The 27159-nt window shown below is 42.5% G+C and overlaps 9 protein-coding genes across 12 annotated transcripts; 5 read left to right on the top strand and 4 right to left on the bottom strand.

Annotated features, from left to right (window-relative positions):
- The first annotated feature begins 102 nt into the window (after positions 1-102).
- On the top strand, positions 103-3854 carry LOC115761571 (dentin sialophosphoprotein). 2 transcript variants are annotated; one of them, XM_030703358.1, is made up of 5 exons: positions 103-406; positions 465-1210; positions 1262-3364; positions 3529-3551; positions 3652-3706. In XM_030703358.1, exons 1-4 carry the CDS (start codon positions 183-185, stop codon positions 3543-3545), a joined length of 3090 nt encoding a protein of 1029 aa, XP_030559218.1. In that variant the 5' UTR covers positions 103-182; the 3' UTR covers positions 3546-3551; positions 3652-3706. The 2 variants fall into 2 exon arrangements, with proteins under 2 accessions (XP_030559218.1, XP_030559217.1); XM_030703357.1 differs by lacking the exon at positions 3529-3551 and having other exon boundaries at positions 3652-3854.
- A 1037-nt stretch (positions 3855-4891) lies between these two features.
- On the bottom strand, positions 4892-11458 carry LOC115761592 (mitoferrin). Of its 2 annotated transcripts, XM_030703387.1 has the most exons (7): positions 11364-11458; positions 10482-11308; positions 6759-6847; positions 6571-6695; positions 6266-6501; positions 5774-5935; positions 4892-5717 (listed from the first exon to the last, which is right to left on the bottom strand). In XM_030703387.1, exons 2-7 carry the CDS (start codon positions 10596-10598, stop codon positions 5298-5300), a joined length of 1149 nt encoding a protein of 382 aa, XP_030559247.1. In that variant the 5' UTR covers positions 10599-11308; positions 11364-11458; the 3' UTR covers positions 4892-5297. The 2 variants fall into 2 exon arrangements, with proteins under 2 accessions (XP_030559247.1, XP_030559248.1); XM_030703388.1 differs by lacking the exon at positions 11364-11458 and having other exon boundaries at positions 10482-11347.
- A 352-nt stretch (positions 11459-11810) lies between these two features.
- LOC115761799 (endoplasmin homolog) lies at positions 11811-15260 on the top strand. Its single transcript, XM_030703742.1, has 5 exons — positions 11811-11993; positions 12088-12174; positions 12340-12422; positions 12723-13987; positions 14049-15260. The coding sequence occupies exons 1-5, from the start codon at positions 11954-11956 to the stop codon at positions 14947-14949; spliced, it is 2376 nt and encodes a 791-aa protein (XP_030559602.1). The 5' UTR covers positions 11811-11953; the 3' UTR covers positions 14950-15260.
- On the bottom strand, positions 15107-17434 carry LOC115761800 (uncharacterized protein CG4951). 2 transcript variants are annotated; one of them, XM_030703743.1, is made up of 7 exons: positions 17320-17427; positions 16791-17266; positions 16529-16726; positions 16392-16475; positions 16084-16326; positions 15559-15766; positions 15107-15496 (listed from the first exon to the last, which is right to left on the bottom strand). In XM_030703743.1, exons 1-7 carry the CDS (start codon positions 17368-17370, stop codon positions 15317-15319), a joined length of 1440 nt encoding a protein of 479 aa, XP_030559603.1. In that variant the 5' UTR covers positions 17371-17427; the 3' UTR covers positions 15107-15316. The 2 variants fall into 2 exon arrangements, 1 of the variants encoding a protein (XP_030559603.1); XR_004017774.1 differs by lacking the exon at positions 15107-15496 and adding an exon at positions 15858-15995 and having other exon boundaries at positions 15688-15766; positions 17320-17434.
- Positions 17435-18041: 607 nt separating this feature from the next.
- On the top strand, positions 18042-20515 carry LOC115761607 (neprilysin-2). The gene is made up of 2 exons (XM_030703409.1): positions 18042-19341; positions 19406-20515. The coding sequence occupies exons 1-2, from the start codon at positions 18184-18186 to the stop codon at positions 20411-20413; spliced, it is 2166 nt and encodes a 721-aa protein (XP_030559269.1). The 5' UTR covers positions 18042-18183; the 3' UTR covers positions 20414-20515.
- Positions 20516-20520: 5 nt separating this feature from the next.
- On the bottom strand, positions 20521-21298 carry LOC115761609 (uncharacterized protein C6orf203 homolog). Its single transcript, XM_030703411.1, has 3 exons — positions 20980-21298; positions 20850-20922; positions 20521-20788 (listed from the first exon to the last, which is right to left on the bottom strand). Exons 1-3 carry the CDS (start codon positions 21279-21281, stop codon positions 20585-20587), a joined length of 579 nt encoding a protein of 192 aa, XP_030559271.1. The 5' UTR covers positions 21282-21298; the 3' UTR covers positions 20521-20584.
- A 53-nt stretch (positions 21299-21351) lies between these two features.
- Positions 21352-22437, bottom strand: LOC115761608. The gene is made up of 2 exons (XM_030703410.1): positions 22299-22437; positions 21352-22245 (listed from the first exon to the last, which is right to left on the bottom strand). Exons 1-2 carry the CDS (start codon positions 22394-22396, stop codon positions 21375-21377), a joined length of 969 nt encoding a protein of 322 aa, XP_030559270.1. The 5' UTR covers positions 22397-22437; the 3' UTR covers positions 21352-21374.
- Positions 22438-22647: 210 nt separating this feature from the next.
- LOC115761473 (thyroid transcription factor 1-associated protein 26) lies at positions 22648-25226 on the top strand. Its single transcript, XM_030703239.1, has 3 exons — positions 22648-22755; positions 22824-23095; positions 25150-25226. The coding sequence occupies exons 1-2, from the start codon at positions 22648-22650 to the stop codon at positions 23061-23063; spliced, it is 348 nt and encodes a 115-aa protein (XP_030559099.1). The 3' UTR covers positions 23064-23095; positions 25150-25226.
- Positions 25144-25482, top strand: LOC115761329. The gene is made up of 2 exons (XM_030703061.1): positions 25144-25282; positions 25343-25482. Exons 1-2 carry the CDS (start codon positions 25144-25146, stop codon positions 25357-25359), a joined length of 156 nt encoding a protein of 51 aa, XP_030558921.1. The 3' UTR covers positions 25360-25482.
- The last annotated feature ends 1677 nt before the right edge of the window (positions 25483-27159 follow it).

Below are 27159 nucleotides of genomic sequence, written 5' to 3'. Positions count from 1 at the left end.
TGCCAGTGTTGCACAAGTGCCGAATGGGCGATATTAAATACGCATACCATTTAATAGTGCTTTTAATAAATTGGGTTTTTTGTACGTGAGAAATGTGCGGTCACATTGCAAGACTTCTGAAAAAAACATTAATTCCAAAATAAAAATTAGATTGTTGCACGACTTGGTTGCGTCCACGTAAGATGGACAATTTTGTAAAGACCCTCATAGAGGAGGTGAAATCACAGGGCGTCTTCGACGAGTTTCGATTCAATTGCTGTCTAGCGGATGTGGACACAAAGCCAGCATACCAGAACGTACGCAACCGCGTCGAGACTGCTGTAAACGATTTTCTGGCCAAGCAACATTGGACACCTGATACGAACAAAGTGCAGCTGCGGGAACGACTGCGCAAACATTTGCTTGAGTGGGTCCAAATGATTTTTTAAGCTGCTTTCTCAATTATAAATCTGATATATTTGCAGCTCCGATGTGCTGGATAAGGGCGTTGATCATATAGTGGATCAAGTAGTCAACCCGAAGGTAGCCACAATATTTGAGCCAAAAATTGAAAGCATTGCCTACAAATATCTGGGCATAACGCCACCCCCGCCGCCAGCAAACCCGCCTCCACGTCCACCCCTGCTACCAGCTCCACCCTTGCCCCCCTACACTGGACATGGCCTGAGGCATCTGAATGGCGGTAATTTGCTTAAGGTGGAAACAACGGCCAGCCTGTTGCCAACAGACCTAGAGCAAATCAGTCCTGATTCCGATCGTGCGACTGTCAAGTCGGATACTAAGGATGACAGCAAGGACGATGAGCTGCCACCTGGTGTGGATGGTGAAGATATTCTCGATGATGATGATACCACATCCCCCGCATTCGAACCGGCCAGCAGCATTAAGGAAGACACAAACAATGCCTCGCTAAACACATCTGATTCAATAAAGGATGTCAAGGAACTTGCCAATGACTCGCGAGACGCTGGCGCCTCGCAAGCCTCACAGCTATCACAGGTATCTAGCGATAGTCGCCTAACAATTGCTTCCACAGATGCACCACAGCCAACGTCGGCCAACAACAGCGTGGAATTAGCGTCGAACATAGCTGCCAACATATCAGAGGAAGCGCAAATGCCCAAGTTTAATGAGAATTCCAGCGATGCAAACGATAACAGCGGTCGCCAGTTGCACTTCGACATCAAGCAGGATGCAATTACATTCGAAGGTAAGTGTCAAGTGAGCCTAAAGTGTTTGTATTGTAAATAATTCCTTGCAGGCACTGAGCGCAGAAACTCCCTGTCGGACTGTACCAACGGCGCCACGCATGCGCTTTCCATTGAGGACGCCATCATGTGCGAGGTGAAGGCCAATATAAGTGATGTCAGCGATGTTGCCATGGAGCCAGTACCAAAACCGCTACCTGATCCGACTGAATCCGATCGATCTATGGAGAGCAGTCTCTTTGCGGAATCAACACCAAACTCGCAGCCAGTGATAGCCAAAGATAGTACAACGCCCCAGCTACCTCCATTACCCGAACCACCACAAGTGCTAGAAAGAAAACCAGAGTTACGGCAAACAGTCGAAGCAGGGGTAGAGGACAAGAAGATAGACGAAACAAAGGCAGTCGACACAAAGAAAGACGAATCAAAGGCGGACGCAACGGTGAACGACTCAAAGGCAGACATATCACAGGCAGACGAAGCTGAGCACACTTCCACAACGCTGCCAATTTTAATAGATGATATTAAAAATGATATTAACAGAACAGCCGAATTTACGGCATCACCTGCCTCCGCTTCCTCGTCCTCGCAAACGAAGAAACAATCGCACTCGAGGGACAAGGACCGTCGTCAGCATTCACACTCACGCTCTGACAACAGGCCGCGACGAAAGTCGCGAGAAAGTGACAAATCGCGGACTAAAACTTCCTCCAGCTCGAAGCACTCCTCTCATACATCACATTCATCCAGTTCTAAGCACCGGAGCAGCAGTTCTAAATATGACAAGAGCTCCGCTACAACCTCATCCAGTCGAAGCAATCATGAATCATCCTCTAAACGTTCGTCAACTCGTCACGAATCCTCATCAACGCACAAGAAACACAAGTCCAGCTCGTCGACGTCACGGTCCGATCGCGACAGGCCGAGAAGTCGCGAGAGCAGAGAAAGCCATAGTCATAGTCATCAAAGTCGCAGCCACAATGGCAGCGGCAGCTCGTCTTCAAACTCAAAGCGCAGCGATCGGGATCGCGAACGTGATCGGGAACGTGATCGTGATCGGAACAAGTCCAGTTCAAATTCAACTTCCAATTCCACCTCCAATTCTATAGCACCAGTGGTTCAAGATGATCATAACGAGGTCAAAGCGAAGCTACAAAAACGCAACAGCACGGACTCGAATGATGAGGGTAAACCACCAGGCTGGACAAGCAAATCCCATGCAGAACCTGCCGACTCGCAAAACAAAGAGAAACCCACAGAAACAGCTGCTCAGAATGGAAATAAGGACTCGGAAACGAATGGCACCAATGGCACTAATAACAATGAGTCGGCAGCTGAGCTTGTTCATGCCAGCAATGTGGTCGTTATCAGCGACATATTACAGCAATCCACGGCCAGCTTTATCGAGCTGAGCAGTGCAGGTGCCTTACAGATGCCAGCGGAGAACAGCACCAATATCGAATCTAGCGAAAGCGATGCAAAACCACTGGAGCAATCCGTGGAGCCAACAGATACAGGGCCTGAGCGAGTTGTCGAACCAGAGATTACAATAGCAACTGAATATTCTGACGCTTCGGCTGAGCCTGAAAAGACGCCAATTGCGGAGCCAGTTGGCAGTGAGCAGGCGACAATCGAGGACGAAAGCTTAAAGGATATGCCTGCTGAGCCAGACAACGCAGAGATTTGCTCGCAGCCTGTAGACGCAACGGAGGTAGCAACAGCTGCTATAGCTGACGCGGAGCTTACCGACAAGGAATCCATAAGCTTAGAAGAAACATCCAAAACACAACCCGACATCGAAGGCACACCTGAGGCCAGCGAAACCATTACCCACTTCGAGCAGGATGCTGAGGTGTTTAAAGCGCGCCTGCAGCTGATTGAGCAACATATCAAGGATCGGCGTCAGCTGCTCAACGTTTTAGGCGAGCTGGGTGAGACAAGCTGCCCGCGGCGCAGTCAAATCAAACGTCGCCTCAGCAGCGAGGCTGCCTCTTCCAAGCAGCACAGCAGTTCCAGTACCAGCAGCAACAGCAGTTCAGGCAGTCCAAATGCGAAAGCCAAAAGAACTCGTCGCGATGATGCAAAGACGTCGCCCACACCATCAGAGATAAGCGTCAATTCCAAGGAGAACGAAGAGCTGGAAAAGCATGAAAAAGGTAGCTAGCACTCCATAGTCAGATAAACTCTTAGCTGGTGGAACTACCAAACTTCATCTTCATATATATGTATATATCTATATATCCATCTGTACATACTGCCTTTATTTTCTTTTCACATGCCCTCCGCACGCATACCCTATATAACCATAAAACGCATATAGTTTCTCTAAAGTGTTAAAACTGGGTAAGCCTCCAGCGTATCTATCACAGCCCATTTCTTGCTTTATCTGTATTTTTTCTTAATGTGGTTTTACTTATCTATTTATAAATATATATATTCACAGGCGATTTGTCCGCTAGAAGGCTCAGCCAGAAGCTGTGCCAGCAGCAACGCTATACGAACGATGATCTCTATAAGCCCCGTCCACTTTTGTCGCAACGTTCGCGCCGTCGCGGCCTGGATTCAATCCTCTAGTTGGTGCTTCACACTTTAACCACAAATCAAATCATATATATAAATATAAAAAAATATAAAAGGGCAATTATTGCTGTTGCATTTGACATAAAACAAGTGTTTTTTTTATCGCCGTTTAATTATTTTTTAAGGGAGGGGGAAATCCATTGTTTCTCTCTTTTTTGTTGCTTGTCTCTTGAATTGTTTAACAATAATGTGTATTAATTTTAGGGGCTACAGTTCACAGTTACAAATAGCAAGTGCAATATTTATATACATATATAATTTCGTAATAGATATATAAGCATGTATATAAATAAAAATAACAAACAATAAACGTAATAATTATGTGTGTGGTGTGTGTGTGTGGGTTTATGTGTATATATGGGGATATAATCCGAGGCTGCAGCTATGTGCCTGCTCCGTATACTTGATTGTGACGCCATCTACAGAATTGAACCTTTTTTGTTTTGTTTATAGCCTAAAAACTTTGGTACTTAAGAGCATATATCAATTATAGTTATCATGTCTGATTAGCTGGTACATCGATTAAAAAAATATATATATAATAGTAATATTAAAACTTTAACAAGTAAGCATCACAATCAAGCGCCGGGCATTGGATTGGAGGCACCTCTCGCTGGACATTCGACACGATCTGTTGCCTCATACAAATATTTGTATAATACAATAAGCAGTTGTTTATCGAAACTAATTGATTTTTTTTTTTTTTTTTTTTGTAACAGCATAATTTGTTTATGTAAATTGTAATTCGATTACAAATTAATTAATTTCTTCCAAATTGTTTTATTTGTTTGTGTGTGTATGTGTGTGTAGTAGCATTGCGCGTTTGTTTTGTATTTTGTTTTACTTTAACAACATAAACATAAATATATTCATATGTATATGTATATATACTTTTAAATTTGTTTTTAAAAAAATCATCGCAGTAATACATAATTTTAGGTAATAGTATTTTACAAGTGGGTTTCCTCTCATCAATTTTCAATTAACATAGATACAATATTGTTAGCAGTATTTTTAACAAGAATTTCGCAGATGACTGTATCGTGTGTGTCTTTGTTTTTTGTTTGGGGGAGGGGGGGGGGGGGGGGGGGGGGGGGTTGGTTGGTTGGTGTGTGTATGTGTGTGTGAGAGAGCGAGAGTTTTGTGCACAACAACAACTACAATTTAACCTCCGACTATGGAGTGATAAAACTCTCACCGACTCCGCGCCGAGTATTCAAACAAGCAGCCAGAACGGAGGGCAGAGGACGGGCAATGGCAGTCGCCAGGCGTTTCAAACGCCGTGTCCGACACCATCGCAGTCTTCTCCTCATCCTCCACAATGAATATATATACATATATATAAATATGAATATACATATATGTATATATAATATATATATATTAAACTAGTTCTCCGTTTCGGCTGCTCTCTTAACTAAAAGCTACGCTTATTTTTTAGTCGCTGCTGTTAACGTGCTAACGAACGCTGGCCCCGCTCACGGCCGTTCGCCCACACACGCGCCCAGCTTACGTATTGGAGAAGCCCCGTTCATATGGATTTTTCACTTCCGTGTGCCTCGTATGCAGATTAATGGTGGGCGCTGCGGTTCGCGTGGATAGCTCACAAACCGTTTTAATGGCACCGGAGGCATTAACTGTCGGCGGTGCCGGATGCAACGTCGTCGCGTCCTTGAGCGTTACTTCTGCCAACTCCGCATCCTGTTCATCGGACTCACTCTTGGGCAGCACATAGTCGACACTGGGCACAGGTTTGGCCAGCTCTGAGCGGCCAGTAATTGACGATTTATAATCCTCCGGTTTCAAACCGCACAAATAGAACTTGAAGAACTCATACGTGGACCAGCAAATAGCCGTAGCGGGCATGGAGTAGAGCACACGCGCCGTGATGCCCTTAAAGAAGCCCCTCGGACCAGCCATGCGGTAAATCTGCAAGGGATTCATTTAATGCAATCAATCTTGAGTAATTCCTGTTTGGCACGCACCTTTCGGCTGGCCTCGATCATGCCCTTGGTGAGACCCGTTTCCTGCGTATTAAGCAGCGTCTTAATCACGTCCATTGGAGTCGTTATAGCCGCTGCAGCAGCGCCAGCCGCTCCACCAGCTGCCATATGCACAACTGGATTATACTTGCGCTCCACATTTAACTGAGAAAATTGAAATTGAAGTAAATTAAAGTAAATTTGCAATTGTAATTCATGGAATTGATTGCCAGATCTGCCGATCGAATGGTTAATATGCAAATAATTTGTATGCCTAAAGGTTAGCAATTCATGTTAACTAGGAAGTTATCTTTAGTTAACTTGATTAGCGTTTTTAAGGGCATACATTTGTCCTACTAGGGGGTTTATAACGGACATGCATTTTTAAAAAAGACATACATTTAGGGATAGTTTTCAATTTGGATCTACGGACTCTCCTTACAAAATAAAAGTTAAGAAAACTATTTATAGAGAATATTATTAGAAAATGCTTACCATATTCTGTAGAAATTCGTATGTGGTAAAATGAATTGTCTGATATGGTATATTCATGACCAGTTGCGTCGAATAGGAGCGATAGAATGCGCGCAAGCCCTCCTTATGGTACACGTCCCGCATACAGCGAATAACCGAGGTATATGGTGAGTTGTACATTTGCATTCGCTGCTTGATCACGTCCGTGGGATTGGAGATGGCATCGTGTATGACCGTAGCCAATGAGCCAGACAATACTATAAAAACGAACAGACCCAAAGACAATCAACAATGATTACATGGGTGTTGACTGCAGCTAAACGCACCGTAGTTTAAATGGTTGTGTGATGTGACTTTCGTCAGCGATTCCTTTGTCATCTCATAGACCCCAAAGTATAATGAATGCGCTGGTCCAGCGCCAAGTACCACAGCGCTTGCTCCGCGTATGGGTCTGGGAGAAAGGATAAACACATATTAAATCGATGTTGAAATTTCAATTGATCTAAGCGCTTACCTCATGATCCCCTCCCGCGAGATCATGTTCCGCAACGTGGCCATTATATTCAAATGCGCTGTGGGCGACGTTAGACTCTGCATTCGGGTCTGCAAATATAATAAAATATATGTTAATATATGACATTTTCCTGACGTCCAATTTGCTGATCAAATAAACTTAAATCAATGCAAAAAAAAAGGAATTTAGTTTACATAAAAGTTAGTAATAGAATGGAATTTTACATGAGATACTTATGTTATTAACAGTCGTAAAGAATTGCTCTGTGTAATTTGCGTTGACCATTAGAAATCGAACAGTTCAAATTTGCAAAGAAATCGCTATAAAAAATTATATTGTTGGTAAACAATTTTATTATATGTACGTGTTCAGCTGTATATTAAAGTGAATCTTCATCAGAAACTCAGCTAAGGAGTGGGAAACTTGTGTACATAACACAAACGGGGGAGCTACAAGAAGTGAAGGTTGCATTTGTCGGCACACAGATCTTTTAGAGTGTTCCTATAAGACTTGATAAGATTGCACTTTATTGCATAGAAATAAAAATGACGCGGCATTTCTCAGAATCTTCAAGGGTGAAAATGCTAAAAGTTGGCTAAGTACAGTGAAGTCTACTTTTCGAACTACAAGCGTAGTATGCAAAAAATTATATAAAAACAAATGAAAAAGTATAACAAGAGAATAAGATATGTATTTGTTTGTTTGTTGCTCTATTTAATAATGTCTAGACATATTTGTAAAAAACAAAATTGGCGCCGGTCACCCACAAGTTGCAATAGTTAATGTCACCAATCATTATTTCCAAAAGCTAAAGCTAAAAAAATCATGAAAAATTTATAATTGAGTCACGCTCTACACTTTCAATGACAAAATGAACATGCTAAAATATGTATGATATTGTGAAAATAATTCTTAATTTGCAGATGAATTTTGGAAATCCCCTTTTTGGAGCTCATTTTGACCCGTTGGCACAGGAAGAGAGGCTAAATAATACTATACTATACAGGTTTTCTATATACATATTACAATTCAGATGCATGTATGTATGCATAAGTTAACTCAGATAGTTATCGAACGCACATGTCGATCTACATTGTAGCTAATTATTTTCTTGGAAAAAGTGTGACGTAATGGCAACTCGATCGATACACACATATTTAGTGCTAGGCAAAACAGCGCTCAGGGTTTATACAATTTGAAGTAATATACTCAGAGTAAGTAGATAGCTATGGTAGGGCATACAATTTGACAGCATCCGTGCAATAAATTAGTGAGACCTGGCAACGAATACGACACGAACACGATAAGGGTAATCTAGCCTTAACAATGGCTATCAGCTTATATCAGCGCATTCTGTATGATATTTAAGTTTCTATTCTATTATATTTAACTATATATCAAGTGAATATGTAAACGCCCGCTGCTATCAACAATGCCGGAGACGATATCAGCGTCAACGAGAAGCCAGCTCAAGGTGATGGAAATCAACCATTTCCAAGTCAATAGCCACATCAAGCACCCGACGATGATCAATCGAAGCTGTTTATAATTAAAACAAACACATACATATAGAGTGAGCGCAATCGCTCTCTGATAAATACTTGTAAAAAAAAAATAAGGTTATTTCACCACAAATTGGCAATGATTGTTACACAAGACACATTTGACACAGTGTTACTGCCAGCTACAAGACCTATTGTTACCCATTTGATTCCTATGCCCTAGAAGAATTTTGGGTTATTTTTTACACATATCTATATCTGATCCGCTATAATTTGCTGTAAAGGTTATTTTTTTAAGTCGAGTCAGAACTATTTTCATTGTTTTCTATTCCCAAAATGCCACTTGACCTTCCCAAGACCAGTTGCTATCTCAAATATTTCACCTATGGATTAAGCCTCTCTGGGTATTTTTTTGCAGGTACCTCATTTCTGCTATATATATTATTTCCTTAACTGCAATAGTTACCACAGCTGCGTTTCACAGAAGGAAGCTACAATCCACATTTCTCCCCAGCAGGGATTCCATATACGACGACAATTTCTTGATAAGCAAAAAAGCAAATCAGCATTTAAAAAGCAAATTTTATAAAAATTATTTATAAATTAAAGCAAGAGACGGCAGCAACAACAAGAACCAAGTAGTTTGTTTAATTGCCGTTCAATTGAGCATTTTACCCGACTTTGTTGTATTTGTTATTGTCTGAATGTCGTAATGCCTAGAAATTAGCTCGTCACAGCGCGACAATAAATACATATACATAAATACATACATATGTATGCAATTGTGATTACGCGTCTGTTGATGACGCCGGGAATCCCTAGCCAGCTTTAGTTTGGCATTTAATTGCCCGCCGGCCGTCAAATGTGGATCGTATTTGAGCAATACGACAAATGACAAATATATATTTCTGTGATTCCGTTGAGAAAATCAATAAGCGTTCGGCTGCCCAAACCAAATCAACTTGTACTCGCAGCCGAGTACTTCGCTTAAAGCCAAGAATCAGCCATGCTGAGTGCATGCTTACATATTTATACTTTGCATATACACATATGCATATTTATAAGATAAAATGTATATATAAATGCGAACAACCGCAATGACGCTCTATGGTTAAGTACGCATATAAGCACTCAATCACGTATAGAGTACTATATAATAAAAGTATATAGTTTATACAGTTCTGAGTTCAATGGAATATTTACACTATAATGATCTATGGTACGTTTTTAGACCCAATCAAAATGGATATAATAGGGTAAAGTTATGCAAGTTTGTTACAAATATTACGTGTTTCATATTAGCACAAATGTTTAGCTAAAATGATGTGCTAACATCTCTTGTTGTTCTTAGTCTTTCTCTGCTTAATTCTTTTACAATGCACTCTTTAACAATTGCCTTTCGATGCGATTCTCAAAAGTTCTAGTAACCAATGATTTTGCCGAAATGCTTTCACTCTCTCTTAGCAAATAAGAATCATAACCGGCTACGGGATATCTTTTAGTCGTGCACTCTAAACAATGCAACTCTTGTTTCTATTTTGACTTTTTATCAGCTCACAAAGAGTTAATTAGAAGTCGATGTAAGACTAAACGTTGATATCATTTTCATTATTTTAAAGTACATATGTACACACGCATACGAAGTGATATGCATATATATGTAAATGCAAATTGTGAAATAAAAAGAGACTTTGGCACCAAAGAACGCTAGTCGAAGCGCTCTTTCATTATATGTATGTACATACATATATATATAATGTGATATGGTCTATTAGATTATATCATAATGCGTGACTTAGCTACCGAACATCCATCATGATGCCGCCTAAAAGCGAAACTAATCTTATCAGGCAATTTGTAGTATATATTATAAAACCGTCAAGAACGTGCACTGATAAGCACCGAATAGCTGGGTAAACGGACAGCATGACACAAATCTACCAGCTGAGCTGGGTTAAAAAACCTCGCTGTAAGAGGGGGTGAGCAACGCGCGCATTGCTGAGCAGCAAATGTCCAAGGAATTACATCACGATTATGCCAAGCATAAGACGAAAACAGACACAACCACACACACACACACACACATGGGAAATACATTGAGATATGCGCAATTGTGAGGTTAGGTGCGCTATGTTTATGCACCACTTCAATTACATACACAGCTTTTAGCATTCTTGGAAAAATAAAACAGCATCACACACGCACACACGCATAAACTCACCTTAACCGAGTCCAGCGGATACATGACAATATGCTCCAATACGCCCGCTAACGCGCCAGCAGTCATATTTATACCGACGCTGGTCGTCGGCAGCGATTCGTAGTCATCGATATTCATGGCGTTGGCCTCTGTGTTGCAATTTGGAATTGACTTTGGCGTCCAAAAAAAATCTTATTAGATTTTCCTTTCAAATTTAAAAAAAATAACAAAAACTTTGAGTAGCCGCTTGCGTTGCTTGCGTTATTGGCGTTTCTTTTGCTTTGACAGTGTGATTTCTCTTCGCTTCTGCCTTTCGCCGCAACTTTCGCAGCGAGTTTACAGGTACTGCCACCAGCGAGCAGCTGATAAGCGAGCACGCACTTTGGCTAATGATATTGCCTTACGTTGCGCACACATATAGACACACACACACATATATGCACGGCACACTATCACGCTCGATGTTGCCGTTGAAATAACTATTTGTGGTATGGATTTAGATTTGTGGCCACGCAACTGGGTTGAAGTTGAAGGACAAATACACATCGATTGCCGGCGTACTTTAATTTGCACACTTATAATTTTGTTGTATAATACGGTCTCAGCCTTTTCCGTGTTAACGGTTGTGAGTGTGTGTTCGTGTGTAGAGGACGGCGGATAAAATGAGACTACGCGAAACTATAATTGACGGGTGCTCCACCTCCACGCACGACGAACAATAATGAAATGTTGCTGTCTGTTGCCGATTTTGTTGCTGCTCGCTCGCGCTCAAGTGGCTCTCGCTGCTGCTGCTGCTGCTGCTGCTGTCACTGTGCGCTGCTGCCGTGGCGCATTCTATAAAATGTGTACTAAAAATATGCTGAAATATAAAAGCATAAGCTTTGTATATTTTAAATAACTCACGAAAATGTTTATTGATTGTTAATTCATTTAATTTCTTGGCCAACTACAAATCCCAGATCGTTTGCGAGTTGAGCTGTGCACGTGTGTGTGTGTATGTAGCATGTGAGAAAAACGCACACGAAAAGGAATGTCAAAATCAGCTTGCACTGACTGTTATCGAATGATGCGGCCACGCTGCATACGCAGCGCAAAATATTATTGATATTTTTAGAATATTTTAATAATATATGCTTGACGTGCTGCTAACAGCAGCACAAAATACACCATGTTTTAAAACATATAAGCTTATTAATTAGAATAAAATCTCAAGTAGCATTCGCTATTTAGCGCCACGATTTGTGCTTGTAACTAAAAAATAGTTGTTAAAAATAGTTTTCATTATCTGGCAACTCTGTTGTGACTTATTTATATGCGTTGGCTGCGTCGCAACGGCGTCATTTTTGTGTGCGAAAAGCGTTCGGTCGGTCAACTTCTGTCGTGGGGAGTTACAACGAATCTTGGTGGGCATCCGAAGTTGTTGCACTGACGTGGCCAGAAGGCACATTAATCCAATTTCAGTGCAAGTTAATTAAGTTGTAAATAAATCAAAGATGAAGCAGTTTTTGCTGCTGGGCCTTTTGCTTTTAGCAGGTACGCTCAATGAAATGCCACGCTTTCTGCCGGCATTTTAACCTAAATTTTGCATTAACATAATTATTTTTCATCACTGTTTTCGTAAAATTAGGCATCAATCAAATTGTTGCTGATGATGCAGACAGCACTGAGACGATTGACCTGGACTTGGGCGCTTTTAAAGAAGGTTCCAGAACAGGTAATTGTATATAGTATACGCCCCCTACCGGTCAGCAGCATTTTTGTACACGTCAGCGTTAAGCTTTTACCGTTGCTAATGTTGACGCCCCTTATCACCATACAAATACAAGTTGACATTCATATATATGTATATAAAAATATATATTTAAATATTTTAATACAGATGCCGAAACGCTCAAGCGCGAGGAAGAAGCTATTCAATTGGACGGCCTAAATGTGGCACAACTGAAAGAAATACGCGAAAAGGTAAGCACACACACACACACATACACACACGAAAGATCGCCCGCATGCCCACGTTTACGCACACATATACGTATACGCAGACAAGCCCATTCATAAAACATAATGCTACAGTCGAAAGTGCCCGCTTATTAAATACCCTATACCCAGCTCTTAGCTGGCATAATATGCATTTGAACTTCCTTCTGCTCAATAAAATACAACCCCACACTAAGAAAAGTTTAGTGTTTTTAGTGTTTGCCATTAGCGTGCTTAGCCTTATTTAAAGGAGCTTTGTTTTCTTCTGTTCTTTTTCCCTCTCAGGCTGAGAAGTTCACATTCCAAACGGAGGTCAACCGCATGATGAAGCTGATTATTAATTCGCTTTATCGAAACAAGGAGATCTTCCTGCGTGAGCTCATCTCGAACGCTTCCGATGCCATTGACAAGATTCGTCTACTGGCGCTGACCGATCGCAAGGAGCTGGAGTCCAATCCGGAACTGCATATACGCATTAAGGCCGACAAGGAGAACAAAGTGTTGCACATTTTGGACTCTGGCATTGGCATGACTCATCAGGATCTCATTAATAACTTGGGCACGATTGCGAAGTCTGGCACTGCCGATTTCTTGGCCAAAATGCAGGATCCCAGCAAGTCGGAGGGTCAGGATTTGAATGATATGATTGGACAGTTCGGTGTGGGTTTCTATTCGGCTTTCCTTGTCGCTGATCGTGTTGTGGTCACCACCAAGCACAACGATGATAAGCAGTACATCTGGGAGTCGGATGCTAATAGCTTCAGTATTACGGAAGATCCACGTGGCGATACCCTCAAACGTGGCTCAATCATCTCGCTGTATCTCAAGGACGAGGCTCAGGACTTTTTGGAGGAGGACACCGTCCGCGAACTGATTCGCAAATACTCGCAGTTCATTAACTTCCCCATCATGATGTGGTCTAGCAAAACTGTCGATGAGGAGGTGCCCGTCGAGGATGAAGCACCCGCAGCCGAAAAGTCCGAAGATGATATCGAGGAAGCCGATGAGGATGTTAAGGTTGAGGAGGATAATGACCAGGATAAGCCCAAGACCAAGAAGGTTTCAAAGACCGTCTGGGACTGGCTGCTGATCAACGATAGCAAGCCCATCTGGACACGCAAACCAGCTGAAGTCACTGAGGAGGAGTACAATGCATTCTATAAGAGTCTGACCAAGGATTCGAGCGAGCCTCTAACTCAAACCCATTTTGTTGCCGAAGGCGAAGTCACCTTCAAGAGTTTGCTATACATTCCAAAAGTTCAGCCATCTGAATCCTTCAATCGCTATGGCACCAAATCGGACAACATTAAGTTGTACGTGCGCCGTGTGTTCATTACGGATGAGTTCAACGATATGATGCCCAACTATTTGAGCTTCATTCGCGGTGTGGTCGATTCTGATGATCTGCCTTTGAATGTCTCTCGTGAAACGTTGCAGCAGCACAAGCTGATTAAGGTTATCAAGAAGAAGCTGGTACGCAAGGTACTGGACATGATTAAGAAGATCGACAAGGCCGCATACGAGAAGTTCTGGAAGGAGTTCTCCACCAAGTATGTATAACACTGGGGGATTATTCATTTATCGTTAAATAACTTATTTGTTTTATGTTAGCATCAAATTGGGCGTCATGGAGGATCCCAGCAATCGTTCGCGTCTGGCCAAGCTGCTGCGGTTCCAGAGCTCTAATGGCAAGGGCGTTACCTCGTTGGCCGAGTACGTCGAACGCATGAAGTCCAAGCAGGACCATATCTATTATATTGCCGGCGCTAACCGTGGTGAGGTCGAGAAGTCGCCATTTGTTGAGCGTTTGCTGAGCAAGGGCTATGAGGTGCTCTACCTGGTTGAGGCTGTGGATGAGTACTGTATCTCGGCGCTGCCAGAATTCGATGGAAAGAAATTCCAGAATGTTGCCAAGGAGGGATTCAAGCTGAACGAGTCCGAGAAGAGCAAAGAAAAGTTTGAGGTTTTGAAGAGCACATTCGAGCCTTTGGTTAAATGGCTGAATGATGTGGCCCTCAAGGATCTGATCTCCAAGGCTCAGGTCTCGGAGCGTCTCAGCAACTCGCCTTGCGCTCTGGTCGCCAGCGTGTTTGGCTGGACCGGCAACATGGAGCGTTTGGCCATGTCGAATGCCCATCAAAAGGCCGATGACCCGCAGCGTAGCTACTATCTTAACCAGAAGAAAACGCTAGAGATAAACCCCAGACATCCGCTGATGCGCGAGCTGTTGCGTCGCGTTGAAGCTGATGAGGCCGACGAAACGGCCAAGGAAATGGCGCTCATGATGTACCGTACTTCCACACTACGCTCCGGCTACATGTTGCAGGAGACAGCAAGCTTTGCCGACAGCATTGAGCGTATGATGCGTCAGACACTGGGCGTGCCACAGGACGAGCAAATTGAGTTCGATGAGGATGATGACGATGACAGTGATGAGGCAAAGGCCAGCAGCAACGAGGCGAACACAAATGCCGAAGAAGACGATGAGGAGCAACAGCATGATGAGCTCTAAGCTGCAGGCAGACATCACACATACCCATTCTATACCATCCCACATCCATATATGAATTGTGTAAATATACGATTGTGGCAGACAGACTGAGTACATACCCTACGCATGTGCGCAGGTGATACACTACCGTTGCATCAACAGTACATCTACCTAGGCACGTGTTTAGTTTTAAGTAAGAAAATTTCATAGCACATCGCCGTAAAGCTCTCTGCGTCAAAGTCGTTTTCGTTCTCGTTGTACGGCTCAAAAAAGCTACATTTTGATTTAATATATTTAAACAAATGAGATATATAAATGAATTGAATGCGTAACAGAGTAAAGATTCCAAATAAATTTAAATACATGTATAATTATCTAGTGTTGCCTTTTATAGGTCTTCCAAATCCGAGCTAAGTGGCTCATTATTGAGCGCTTTGAGGTATGTGTTGTACTTAAGTTGATCCGCAATCTGATGCACTGCCTCCTTCTGCGTTAAGTGGTACCTGTCCATAAACAGACGAATTATCCAAAGCGGCAATAGGCCATTTATAACCAGCGAACCGTGCGGCTATAAAGAAATCGGATCTTGAGCATGTGTACATATATATAATTTATATTTTTTCAACTTACGCCCGATTTGCTATATGCCTCGCCCAGTTTCTTAATCATGCTGTCGCGTATCGGTTTTGTTAATATATCCATAATGTGGCAGTGATCGATGGTCATATAGCTGGTTGTTTGGTACTTATGCTCCCGCTCCTTGAATAGCCGATCGAAGTCTATCCGATATGCTTCGAATGTTTTAAGAACTGTCGCCTCGTCCATATCCTTAAGCAGACTAATATGTAAAATTATTTTTATTAGAGAAATAAGTTACAACATAGGATGGGATTTAGATTGGAACGGTTGCTATATATATCTTGACAAACCATTAAGTTTTTATATAAGATCTGGTTCTATAGGAGCAATACATTAAAGTAGTCCGAAACTGAATGGGATGTGGTTTGATTCGAGTGGACAAAAAAAAGCCAATTCTATGCTACGTTTCAACTATTTTGAGAAGTTTGCTACATTTAGATCGATGAAAGAATAGAGAGACATGTTTATCTCGATGCGACTTTGATGCATGATAATGTTATTAAATTCAAATCTTACAGAATCTTAACTTTACGCGGCTTGGGTATGTCAAGCATATCGTTCAGTTGCTTGAGCGCAGCCTTATTTATGCGCGCTCCATCGAGCTGTTCAAATTTCCAGTTTTGTGAGCCTGAATGAGCTGCGTTTCCATTGGCAACCGTTTGCTTGTGCTTGTTGTTACTTGCACTTTGGCTTGGTCCTTTCTCAGAGCTGGAGTCGCTGTCAGTTCTTTTCTGTTTAACTTTACGCGTAACTTTATCGCTGTAAAATATATAATATACGAATGTATGATGACATAGTTTTAATATTTATATGTCCACAGCTACCTCAAAACAAATTCATTATAACGACCTGGTCGCACCGGAGATCGAGCTGAACGCCGTTCCGCCTTTGGCTCAGCGGAGTTTGCACTAGAAATTTTAAATATATATTATACATACTACTATACAAGTAATCAGCATACCGCGAAGTTGGACTCTTCGTGCGCTTGTCCGTACGACTGCGAGACGAAGTCTGTTCAATCGTTGAAGTTGGCGGCACATCTTTGACACTGTGACTACCTTGGGAAATTGATCTACGCTCACGCTTTCTGCTCGTTGTTTCCGAGCCCGGACGTTTGCTTACGGACGGCTCTTCGGACGGCTGAGTTTGTTCGGAATTACTGCAAAAGGATTGATAATAATGCATTAAATTGAGCAGCTAGAGCAGTTAAAGGCTTTGCCCACCTAACTTTGGCTGCTGACTTCTTTTTGCTGGAAGTGTTGGAACCCGCCGACTTGACTTTGGAATTGTCGGCGCTGCACTCCAGCGGGGTGGTTTTTACTCTGTCAGCATGCTTGCGTTTTTTCGCCTGTGAGTCAACAATTGTTTTGTCCTCGTGTGACATGTACCGCAGCTCAATCTCCAGGCCAAGATCATTTTGGGCTAGCACCTCATCCTGCAAGAGCTTTTGTGCCGCTGGCAGCAATTCCTCGGACGAACTGACCGACACTTTTATGTGATCTATGAGCATTTGGGTTTTTAGCTTGCGTGCATCTTCATCCCAATTACTGAGGCTGGCAAACAGTCGCCACAAGGCGCTCTCAAGCTTTGTCCAGCGAGCGGCCGTCATCCAGTTGAAGTCAGTTTCCGGCTCCTTTTCGAAAAAACTGACGGTGTCTGGCAGTATCTTGATGATGCAGAATATTTGATGCGATCCGTACTGAATGATAATAGTTAAGTTGTTGTGTTAAACGTTTGGGCAGTAAGGCTTACTTTATATTGTTGTAGAACTACGCGGAAATCACCAGCGCTTGAAAACGACATTTTATTAATAATTCAAACAGTGACAAAAACATAAGTAGTATTTAATCGCATAGCTTGGCGTTGCCACATTGGTATAGGCGCTGTTTTTTGAACAGGGTAGTCTGACCTAATTTGTGTTTGTTCCGTTTTATTTATCACGCATTCGAGCTACCATATTTTGGTATTATATCGATATATTACTTGCAAACTGCCATCATGCTCATATTGTTGTTACTTTTGGCGTCTACATTTGCACTTTACAGCTTAATTATTTTGCTTAGATGATTTTTGTATAATAATACAGCACTTAAAAACATAACATTTTGAATTCATGGCATGGCTTACCTATCGTTAACTTAAATATATCGAATCTAGCAATTGATAGCAACTACCGTCCAGTGCTGCCAATTATTTATAAGAATTTCAAATGCTTTGGCGCTCTCTGATGCTAAACTGATACGCAACTGAATTGGCCAATGAGTGAGAGCTGTGGCAGCATGGCAAAATTATTTATTATCTGACTCGCTTAGAATAGGTCATGTTTTTGATTCAATTCGTTATCAGCCAACGACATAGTGAGCAGACATTACTGCGCTTAATCGCAGAGAGAGCGCCTTAGCAGCTAATGCTGGCAATTTTGTGTTTCCGCCATGCCACACAGTTTTAAACTAGGTTCTGAATGAAGCGGACGCGCAAGAGTAGAGACAGAGCGCGCCATATAATTGCCATTATTTCAAATCAATCAATCGACGAAAAATTTCTTACACACGCTATAAACATATAGAATACATGTTTACCCGTGTATATAGATGAATGAATGCGAATAAGTATTAGATGAAAAGGAAAATGTTTGAGATTAAAAAAAGCTTATCATTGATGTGTGCTGGTGCCTTATTGGCAATAATTTTGTTGGCAACATGCGCAGCTAAGCCCGCGTCGGAGATTGATGACGCCACAAGCGCTGAGAGCATTGATAACGTTATAATGGACGCCAATGCCGAATATCTGAAATCCTATGCGTCGCAAATGTTGAGCTACATGAACCGCAGCGTGGCGCCATGTGATGACTTCTATGAGTACGCATGTGGCAACTGGAAAAATGTAAAACAGGAGAGGCAAACCCAACATAAGCGGAGCAATCTGCTGGACATTGTTTACACGCTGGCCGATGTTGCCGAGCAGCTTCTGGTGGGGAACTCCACGCTGGCCGAGGATCTCGGGTATGGTGCTGAGCTGGGCATTGCACAACAATTTTACAACGCATGCCTCAGCGCTCAGCTCTATCCGCTGCCAGCGGCCGACCCCGCTTATCTGGAGCTTATCAGGTCGATTGGTGGCTTCCCCGCCGTGGACGGCAAAGCGTGGCTGGCCTCGAATTTCAGCTGGTTTAACATGAGCTCCCACTTGACTAACTACGGTGCTGATGGACTCATCTACGAGAAGATACTGCCCCAATACCCTTTCATGCCATACTTTAAGCTGCCAGAGCTGGGCTTCGATTATATTGTGCACACGGACAATATCGCTACCAATGACACTAAAGGCTATAGGCTCAACGAAAAGCGTATGCGGGGCTACCTGAATGCTTATGGTCTCGCCGAGGAGCAGGTGGCCGATGTAATAGCTGGTGTTTTTGCCTTCTGGCGCGATGTACTACAGATTGCCGATCGCTTCGACGACGATTCGGATAAATGTGATGTGCTGACCGAACTGCACACTTCAGGGCCATTTCCCCAATGGGATCAGTACTATGAAATTGCCTGGGATGGTCAAAATTTCGGGATTTATCCGCCGGAACGCTTTTGCGACTTTTACTATATTGAGCTGGACAAGGTATGTGCCAAGCACAAACCGGCTGTAGCCAATTATCTGGCCATGAAACTGCTTTATCGGATGGATGCCAAATTGAAGGCCGCCAAGTTCCAGCGCGACCAGTGTATACTCACCGTGCAGTACTCGCTGCCTTATCTCCTGGACAAGCTTTATTTTGTGGTGCGTATTCATTTATTACACTGTATTCCTAATACCTAACACTAGCTACTCCGCCCGAGCTTAGGAGTACTTTACGGACGAGAAACGCGCCGAGATTGAGAATATCATTGTGGAGCTACGCAAGAGCCAGCTGTCACTGCTGCAGAACGCCAATTGGCTGGATGTAGAAACGCGCGAGGAGGCGTTGCTCAAGGAGTCCACCATTGTGCCGCGGATTGGTAAATGCAAGGATGACAGTCTCTCAGAGAGCCTCATACGAGCCATGAACAATCTGACGTTAATACCCGGCTCCTATGCCCGGAACAACATCAATCTCAATCACTTTAGCACCTATATAAGGCGCTACAATGGCATGCACCATAAGGAGCTATCCAATACGACAAAGCCGCTGGAACTGCTGGTGGGCATGCAGGTGAATGCGTTTTACTACAATATAGACAATTCGATCAATGTTATGGCCGGCATCCTGCATCCCCCGGCATACCATCAGGCGTGGCCCAACTCGCTTAAGTTCGGCACCATTGGCTATTTGGTGGGTCATGAGCTGACCCATGGCTTCGATAGCATTGGCTCGACGTTCGATAGCAACGGCACCGCACGCAACTGGTGGTCCAAGAAATCCGGCGAGGTGTTTACCGAGCGAGCCAAATGCTATGTTGACCATTTCAATAACTATATAATACCGGAGATCAATCGCAAGATCAACGGCAATCAGACCAAGGATGAGAATATAGCGGACAGCGGCGGCTTACGTGAGGCGCTGAGTGCTTATCGTAGCTACATGAAGCAGCAGCAAGTGAGCAGCGAGAACAACGCCTCCTATGTGCACAAGAATGAACAGATGCCAGGACTTGATTTGTCACCAGAGCAATTGTTTTTCCTAGGCTTTGCGCAGCTATGGTGCTCCGACTACGAGGAGAGGCACTATTGGGAGGAACTGACCAATGAGCATGCCATGGACAAGTACAGAGTGCTTGGCGCCGTCACCAATAACGAGGACTTCGCACAGGCATACAACTGCCAGCTTGGCAGCCCAATGAATCCGACAGCGGATAAATGCCGCATCTGGTAACGGCGTAAATCGCAGCTGATAAGCCTGCGCGGGTTCATTGAGTAACTAATGTAGTCATGTATATATGCAAAAATATAGGCCTGCCACATAAAGCTACGCGTACAACATTTTTGATTGTAAACATTGCTTGGCTATTGGTGTCAGCTATTTATTTAGACAACAGCTATACGACTAGTGTGCAATGGGTTCCGAGGATTTGTAGGCATTGGGGTTGCTATAGTTGTCAATGAGCAGCGATTTGTAACGGCGCAGGTGTACGCTGAGACCGTCATCGTGCTCGCCGGCAGAGAGTATAACAACACGTGAGATAACCAGATGTGAGGGATTAGTCTGGCTGAAACCGCGTATTACATCAATCTCATCGCCCACGTCGAGCTGTAATAGATTAAAGAACATTACTTGAGGAAAAGTTTTTGCCGCCTAAGCTCAGCCTCACCTGCACGCTCTTTTTCAATAACTTTTTCCCGTTTACACGGATTTTGCTTTCATAGAATTTAAGTTCCACTTTGCTGCAATTTATGGGTGTATTAGTATGACAATGCTTAGCTGTTGACTGAGGCACTTACTTTCTGGCCATGCCAAGTCCGGCTTTTAGTAGCAAGTCCGCACGCAATGAGTTAACTTTGGTCTTAACCACCTTCGAATCACGTTCATCCTTAAACTCGGCATCTACTTCATCATCCGAGTCAATGTCGTCCCTCGACCGCGAAGATTTTTTGTCATATTTATGCACAATTTGGCTGGTGTGCAGTTGCGCCTGTTTACCTACTATTGTTGCACTTGTTGCAGCTGTTGGGTTGAGTGAATTGCATGCCGGAGCCGTCACAAATTTCCTTAGTCTTGCTATTTGCCGAATGCTTCGCAGCATTTTGTGCGGCCTTTTAAAATTACGATAACAATAAAAAAAAAAACGCTACATAACCTTAAATTAAAACAGCTGTTGGCGGCGCGTTGCCAACCATTAGTTGGTTTTCTTTTGTGGCGGTTGGGTTTTTTGCTTTTTGTTTTTGTTTCGTTTCTTTTTGGGTTTTTTGTCAGGATTCGAACGGATCTGATGTACAATAAGCGGCTGATAATTTGCCAGGTTTGTAGGCAGAAATTCATCGTCCTCGACTATATCGGTTGTTTCTATATCCATCGGTTCGATAGTTGGCAGCCCTGCTTCTTCTGGTGGGCTTGTTTTCTTTACAGTTAGTTCATCCTTGTTTTGATTTTCCTGGACGAGTTTGCTTAGCGCAGCGCTCAATTGTTGCATTTCTGCCTTCACATCCACTTGGTCGAGCTTTAAGTTGCCTCCCTCATTTGAGCAGGATATGTAATCCCCGCTCCATTCCTTTTCAGCTGCTGGCGTTGCCTTTTGTGGCTCAATTGATGTCTTTTTTAGAACTTGTTGCTGTGACTTCCGTTTTCTATTAGATGTTGCTGACACAAGTGTTACTCTTTTTGGAACAAGAGGTTTCATCCGTGCATTTACCCAGTTAGCCAACTCAGAGCTGATGCTATTCAAGTCCAGCGGCAGTACCAGTGCCAGCGCCTGCACGCCAAATAGTCCATGTGTCAGTTCCTCCAATTTGGGCTGCGCGTAGATGGGAGCCGTTGGAACTTTGACCGCAGCTGTGGTTGCTATCAGGCGCACAATGTGGGAGGGTCTTAAACTTAGTGAAATAAAAACGCACGAGAAGCGCCGTGCGTTTATGGCGCGTAGTGAGCTCTCCAGGCCAAGCTGTATGTGGGTTTGTGTGGCAAATGTTTGTTGTGTATGTTCACTTTCGGTAATGGCCGTTTTTAATATGTTTTGTAGCTCAAGCACCTCGTTGTCTGGCAATACGGGACTAGAATAAATTCATTTGCTTAGTTTTCTGCAAAAATTAAAATTGTGGCTTACCTGTGCTGTTTATACGGATTGGCCAATATGGTGCGCAGCTTGGGCAATACATTCTTCTTGCCTTTCGTTTCCTTTTGTTTAATTGCGGCCAAACTCATCGCAACGCAAAGTAAATAAAATATGTTTTGCCCAGTGCCCACGCGACCGGCAAATGCATAAATGCCTAAATAATCAACAGAAAATACCAAAATAATACCACATTTAAGAAATCCTACATTGAAGCGATTACCGATATGTTTTATTAAAAGAGTGCTGTAAAGCGATAAAATATTTGTAATCCCAGCATTATTGGCATATCAGCTGTTGCTCGCACGTGTCGTTTTGTTTACAACTATTTTTGTTGCAAAAAATGAAACCAAAACCGCAAAAGAACACTGGCAAATTTAATAAAAAGCCTACCAAAGCTGATCAAAAACAAAAGCCCAATTTTAAGCAAAAATACAAGCAAAAGAAGCAGGTACCGGTTTGTTTAAGATGGAGCAACAGGCTGAAAACTATATAACTGGATTTTTTTTTTTTTATTAGGACAACAAACCCAACAAGCCGGAAATACGTAAAATGATTCACCAGCAGAAGGCTGCCGAAGCGCAGGCGGAGCGTGACAAGATCAAGGCCGAAAAGGAGGCACGCATCAAGGCATACAAGAAGCAGCGCCTGGAAAAGACCAAAGCCATCAGCAAGCGAACCCAGCGCGGCCAGCCCCTGATGAAGGATCGCATGCAGCTGCTGCTCAAGCAAATCGAGGAGATGAAGGGGCGCCAATGACGGGGATATGTGGTAGTGGGAGTAAGAGCAAGGTGAGCCAATCAAGAGCACAAAATAGCTTCATATCGAACAGGCGTTACATTTTGAAATTTCCGCGCACGCTTCAAATTAAATTTAATGCAACCTGTAATAAATTTTCCTCGCCCTTTGCTTCCGGCCGTGCGCAACCCTTTGATTACACACTTCTTTGAGCAGCTTGCCAGCTCCCAGCGTAGGAAACATATAGCACACTCATATGCAAATTCTGTTTGGCTCAGCAAATTGGCTTTTGCCAAACATTTTTAACGCCTTATCGACGGCATTTGCATCCTGTCGCTGGCAACCCCTCGTGATAAGCGCGTGGGCGCGACCTCTCAACTAATTCCCGCGCGTATTCAATGGAGGTCGACAAACAAAGCAATTTGTTGCCAACTCTGCATCTATTGAATTTTTGACTTTTCACCGTCTGCTCCTGTCGGATATATTTTACATAATAATAAAAATAAATTTTTACGTGCAAGCCGCTATCAATGTTGGTTTGTTGCTGTCTTTATAGCTACTACCCATTGAAAATGGGTAAAAAGGGTATAATAGGCATAATAAGGCATAGTCGATCCCATATGGTTGGTTATCATCCACAGGCAAGACGGTCGAGTCTTATCCTAGCGCTAGGGTAGCTAAATTTCATTAGGCTTTTAGGCTATCGAAAGATCTATTGATTTATATATTTGATCAATTTCGATTTTCAGCCTAGGTTTATTAATTCAGTTACCTAAGGTACTATGCCGAATTGTCTTAGTTTGCTTTCAAAGGCGAGTTTCCGGTTGTTTTTTTTTTCTGAATGTATATTGCAGCATTTAAAAGCTGGGAAAAGCGTATCTTTTAGTTAGCTTCTTTTACTTGTTTGTCTAAATGCTTTTACATTTATTGCTGAAAAGCGTGAAAAATCAAATAAACGCTCTTAGAGCGCCACTCAAACACAACAACAGGGCAATAATCGCTGTTGTTTTTTGTCGCATCCTCAAGCCGAAACCACCCGCCCGGCACTGGGACAATAACAATCAGCATGTGGTCTCATATCCGCCATCAAAGGCCAATGCAAACAAACGTATTTTCACTTTGGCATATTGGATATTGCAAAACTATTGCGTTAACCCTTTGCTGAACACCCCGGGTCCCAGGATACGCGCAATGCGTTGACACAAAAATCGCACTAAATCAAAAATTATACTTTATACAAATAAAACGATGCCGTTGTCCTCATCGTCGTCCTCGTGCTCGTCCTGGTCCTGGTCCTGGTCGTGTCGCGCAAGAACCGGAAGTCCTCGCTAGACCCTGTGGCCATAAATCTCATATAGTTAAATATTGAATTACGCAGGATATAGAATGTAGCATATAGTAGGTCTTTGGATGGTACGAAAAAAGGGTTCAGCCACATGCATTTCATATATTCAATTTTGTGGGTCAAAAGGATGCTCGTGCATATGTGCCACTGTCTGCCCCTTCCCTCACACACTCGCCCGGATTCCCTTTTTTTTCCAAATAGTATGTGTGTGACATTTTGCCTGGGTTTGTTTTGTTCCGTTTATTTAATAAAAATCTGAAGTTATGAGCACTTCGACAGAGGCCGTAACAACGTTTATATGTCGATAATGAATAGTTATGGTTATTTAACGCAAAGGGGCGAGGAGCGAGGGGCGAGGGGCGAACAGCCTCAACGGTTGTTTTCAGGCATTGAGTACACATTTGAGCACTTAAATCTTTTGTTTGGGTCGCTTATAATGCAATTTATGCATGTTTATATTAGTCTATGCATTGAGTAGTTGACAAACGAACCCTTGGGTGCTCAATGGGTTAAGACACTGGGTTTTTTTTCAGTCAGCTTTCAGGGGGTTTACTTTCTCTTTCTCGCTATTGATTTCGAGCACGCTCATCGTTAATTCCAAGCTGATAACAGATGAGAATTTAATTTTTCAAAGATTCCCAATCTATTTAAGATTCGCGCATAGCTGCATATGTTTCAGTCTCTGCCAAGTAGCTGTGACAGCTCATGTTCTTAACTAATTAATCTGTCGTTTTTATACGTTCACCCGAAATTTCAATGAAGTACTTCAAGCTTGAGTGGCTTTTGCTTGTCGCCTTATTAATATGCCTCGGCGATGTGTTTGCGGCACCAAAACGCAAAGCGAAACCGTTTCCCATCAGGCTGCCAAAGGTTAACATAAACATTCATCATAATAGTAAGTTATAATCAGTCAAAGCTATCTAAACTTAGTTTTACATTTCATTTATATTTGCAGATATTCACATTGGTTAAGTTTGTGTGAAAATAAATTTTACATAGTTAAAATAAGTTTTATAAATAAGTAATAACCTACAAGTAAACCTACAATAGATATTAAAATTGTATGAAACTATTTATGCATAAATTTTTATTGATTTTATAACAAAATTTAATAAGTTATTTTTTAAATAAATATAATGAATTTATCTGTAACAAGATGATTTATTATAGTTTATTATTGTATAAAATAAACTAGAAAAAAATGCCAGGAATGCAAGAGAATGTTTATACCCTGAACCCATTAATAATGGGTATAAGGGTATATTGTATTTGTGCGAAAGCCAAATGTATGTAACAGGCAGAAGGAAGCATCTCCGACCCCATAAAGTATATATATTCTTGATCAGCATCAATAGCCGAGTCGATCCAGCCATGTCCGTCTGTCTGTCCGTCCGTCCGTCCGTATGTATGAACGCAAGGATCTCAGAACCTATAAGAGCTAGAGACTTGAAATTTTAGATGTAGGTGCTCCTAGCAGATCGAGTTTGTTTCCGATAATCGATAACTTGCTCCGTTTCCAAGCAATCGATAAAAATCGATATCGACATCCTGTTTGTTGGGCAATTTTGGTAAATAATCAGAGCTAGAGTCACCAAACCTGACATATAGCTTCTAAAATAGAATAAATATATGCATTTGATGTTGGAAGAAGAGGGTTCAGGGTATCCCCTAGTCGGGAGCTCCCGACTAGAACCTCTTACTTGTTTAAATTTGAGGTGGACTGTTCTGTTCTTTGAGTCGTCACTCAATAGTTCTTCATTTGCCTTATAAACTGAATATTTGCTTTGAATATTTGAGACTCTAGCCTTGAAAACCTCAGTAAGAAATTCATAATTAACATATTTTTCTCAGTTAGTTTCTATCCTGACTGCCTAATAAAGCTATATTTGATGAGTACGCATATTTGTTAGCTCTTGATATACTCTTCATTAAACTCCTTCTACCTATTGAATCGTATGCATAACTTACTGGCTTTTTGAATCTTGTTAACGACTTGGCAGGCTAATTAAATTCCTGTGCTTACAAAATAAACACAAACAACAAACGAGTTTTCGTTTTCATTTTCGTTGGGCGAAAGCGCGATGTAGATAAGAAACAAAAAAAGTAAAGAATCTGGCCCCAAATTAACACCCAGGGCGAAGGATTTTTGCTTTCGCCGAACCGTGAAATGTTTTTCCAACAATTTGGCTGAGTTTTTGGCGGAGGACGTAGAACTTTTGCCTTGGCACTCACATAAATCTATGGCGAGTCCTGGGCAAGGGCTACTCTAGCCGCCATTGGTATTGCCTCTTATCTGGCTAAAATATTAACGGTTTAAGCTTAATTGCAAATGGCGACGATGCTGGCTCACAAATTAACTGCTGGTCGCAACTGTACCCGGGGTTGGGCCAGTCGGCGCGGGGACTGGGTGCCAGCCAGCCATTAGGGTAATTATTTACAACAATTTCAAATTTTACACATGAACACAGCATTACAATAAAATGGCGGGCCGCAACAACAAAATGTTTTGCATGCAATTTTCCCCGCCGGCGAGCGAATTCAAGTGCGCGGCACATAAATAACAAAAGTGCGACCCATAAATCAAGATGGGCGTGCCCGGCCCCAAATGTGCATGTACACTAAAATTTTCCAACAATTTGCAACACTTTTGGCGAGCACGTGGCCAGCCCAACACTGGCGGGGCAACCCCTTAACGGGACGTGCGCATAAATTTCAATTAAAATTGAAAAGCCATGAAAAATACATTTCCCCAACACCCGAACCTCCAAAAAA

The sequence above is a fragment of the Drosophila novamexicana genome, unplaced genomic scaffold, assembly GCF_003285875.2.
Source record: "Drosophila novamexicana strain 15010-1031.04,08,12 unplaced genomic scaffold, DnovRS2.1 tig00000485-arrow-pilon, whole genome shotgun sequence".
Classification (NCBI taxonomy): Eukaryota; Metazoa; Arthropoda; class Insecta; order Diptera; family Drosophilidae; genus Drosophila; species Drosophila novamexicana.
This window is presented reverse-complemented; position numbering and strand designations above follow the sequence as displayed.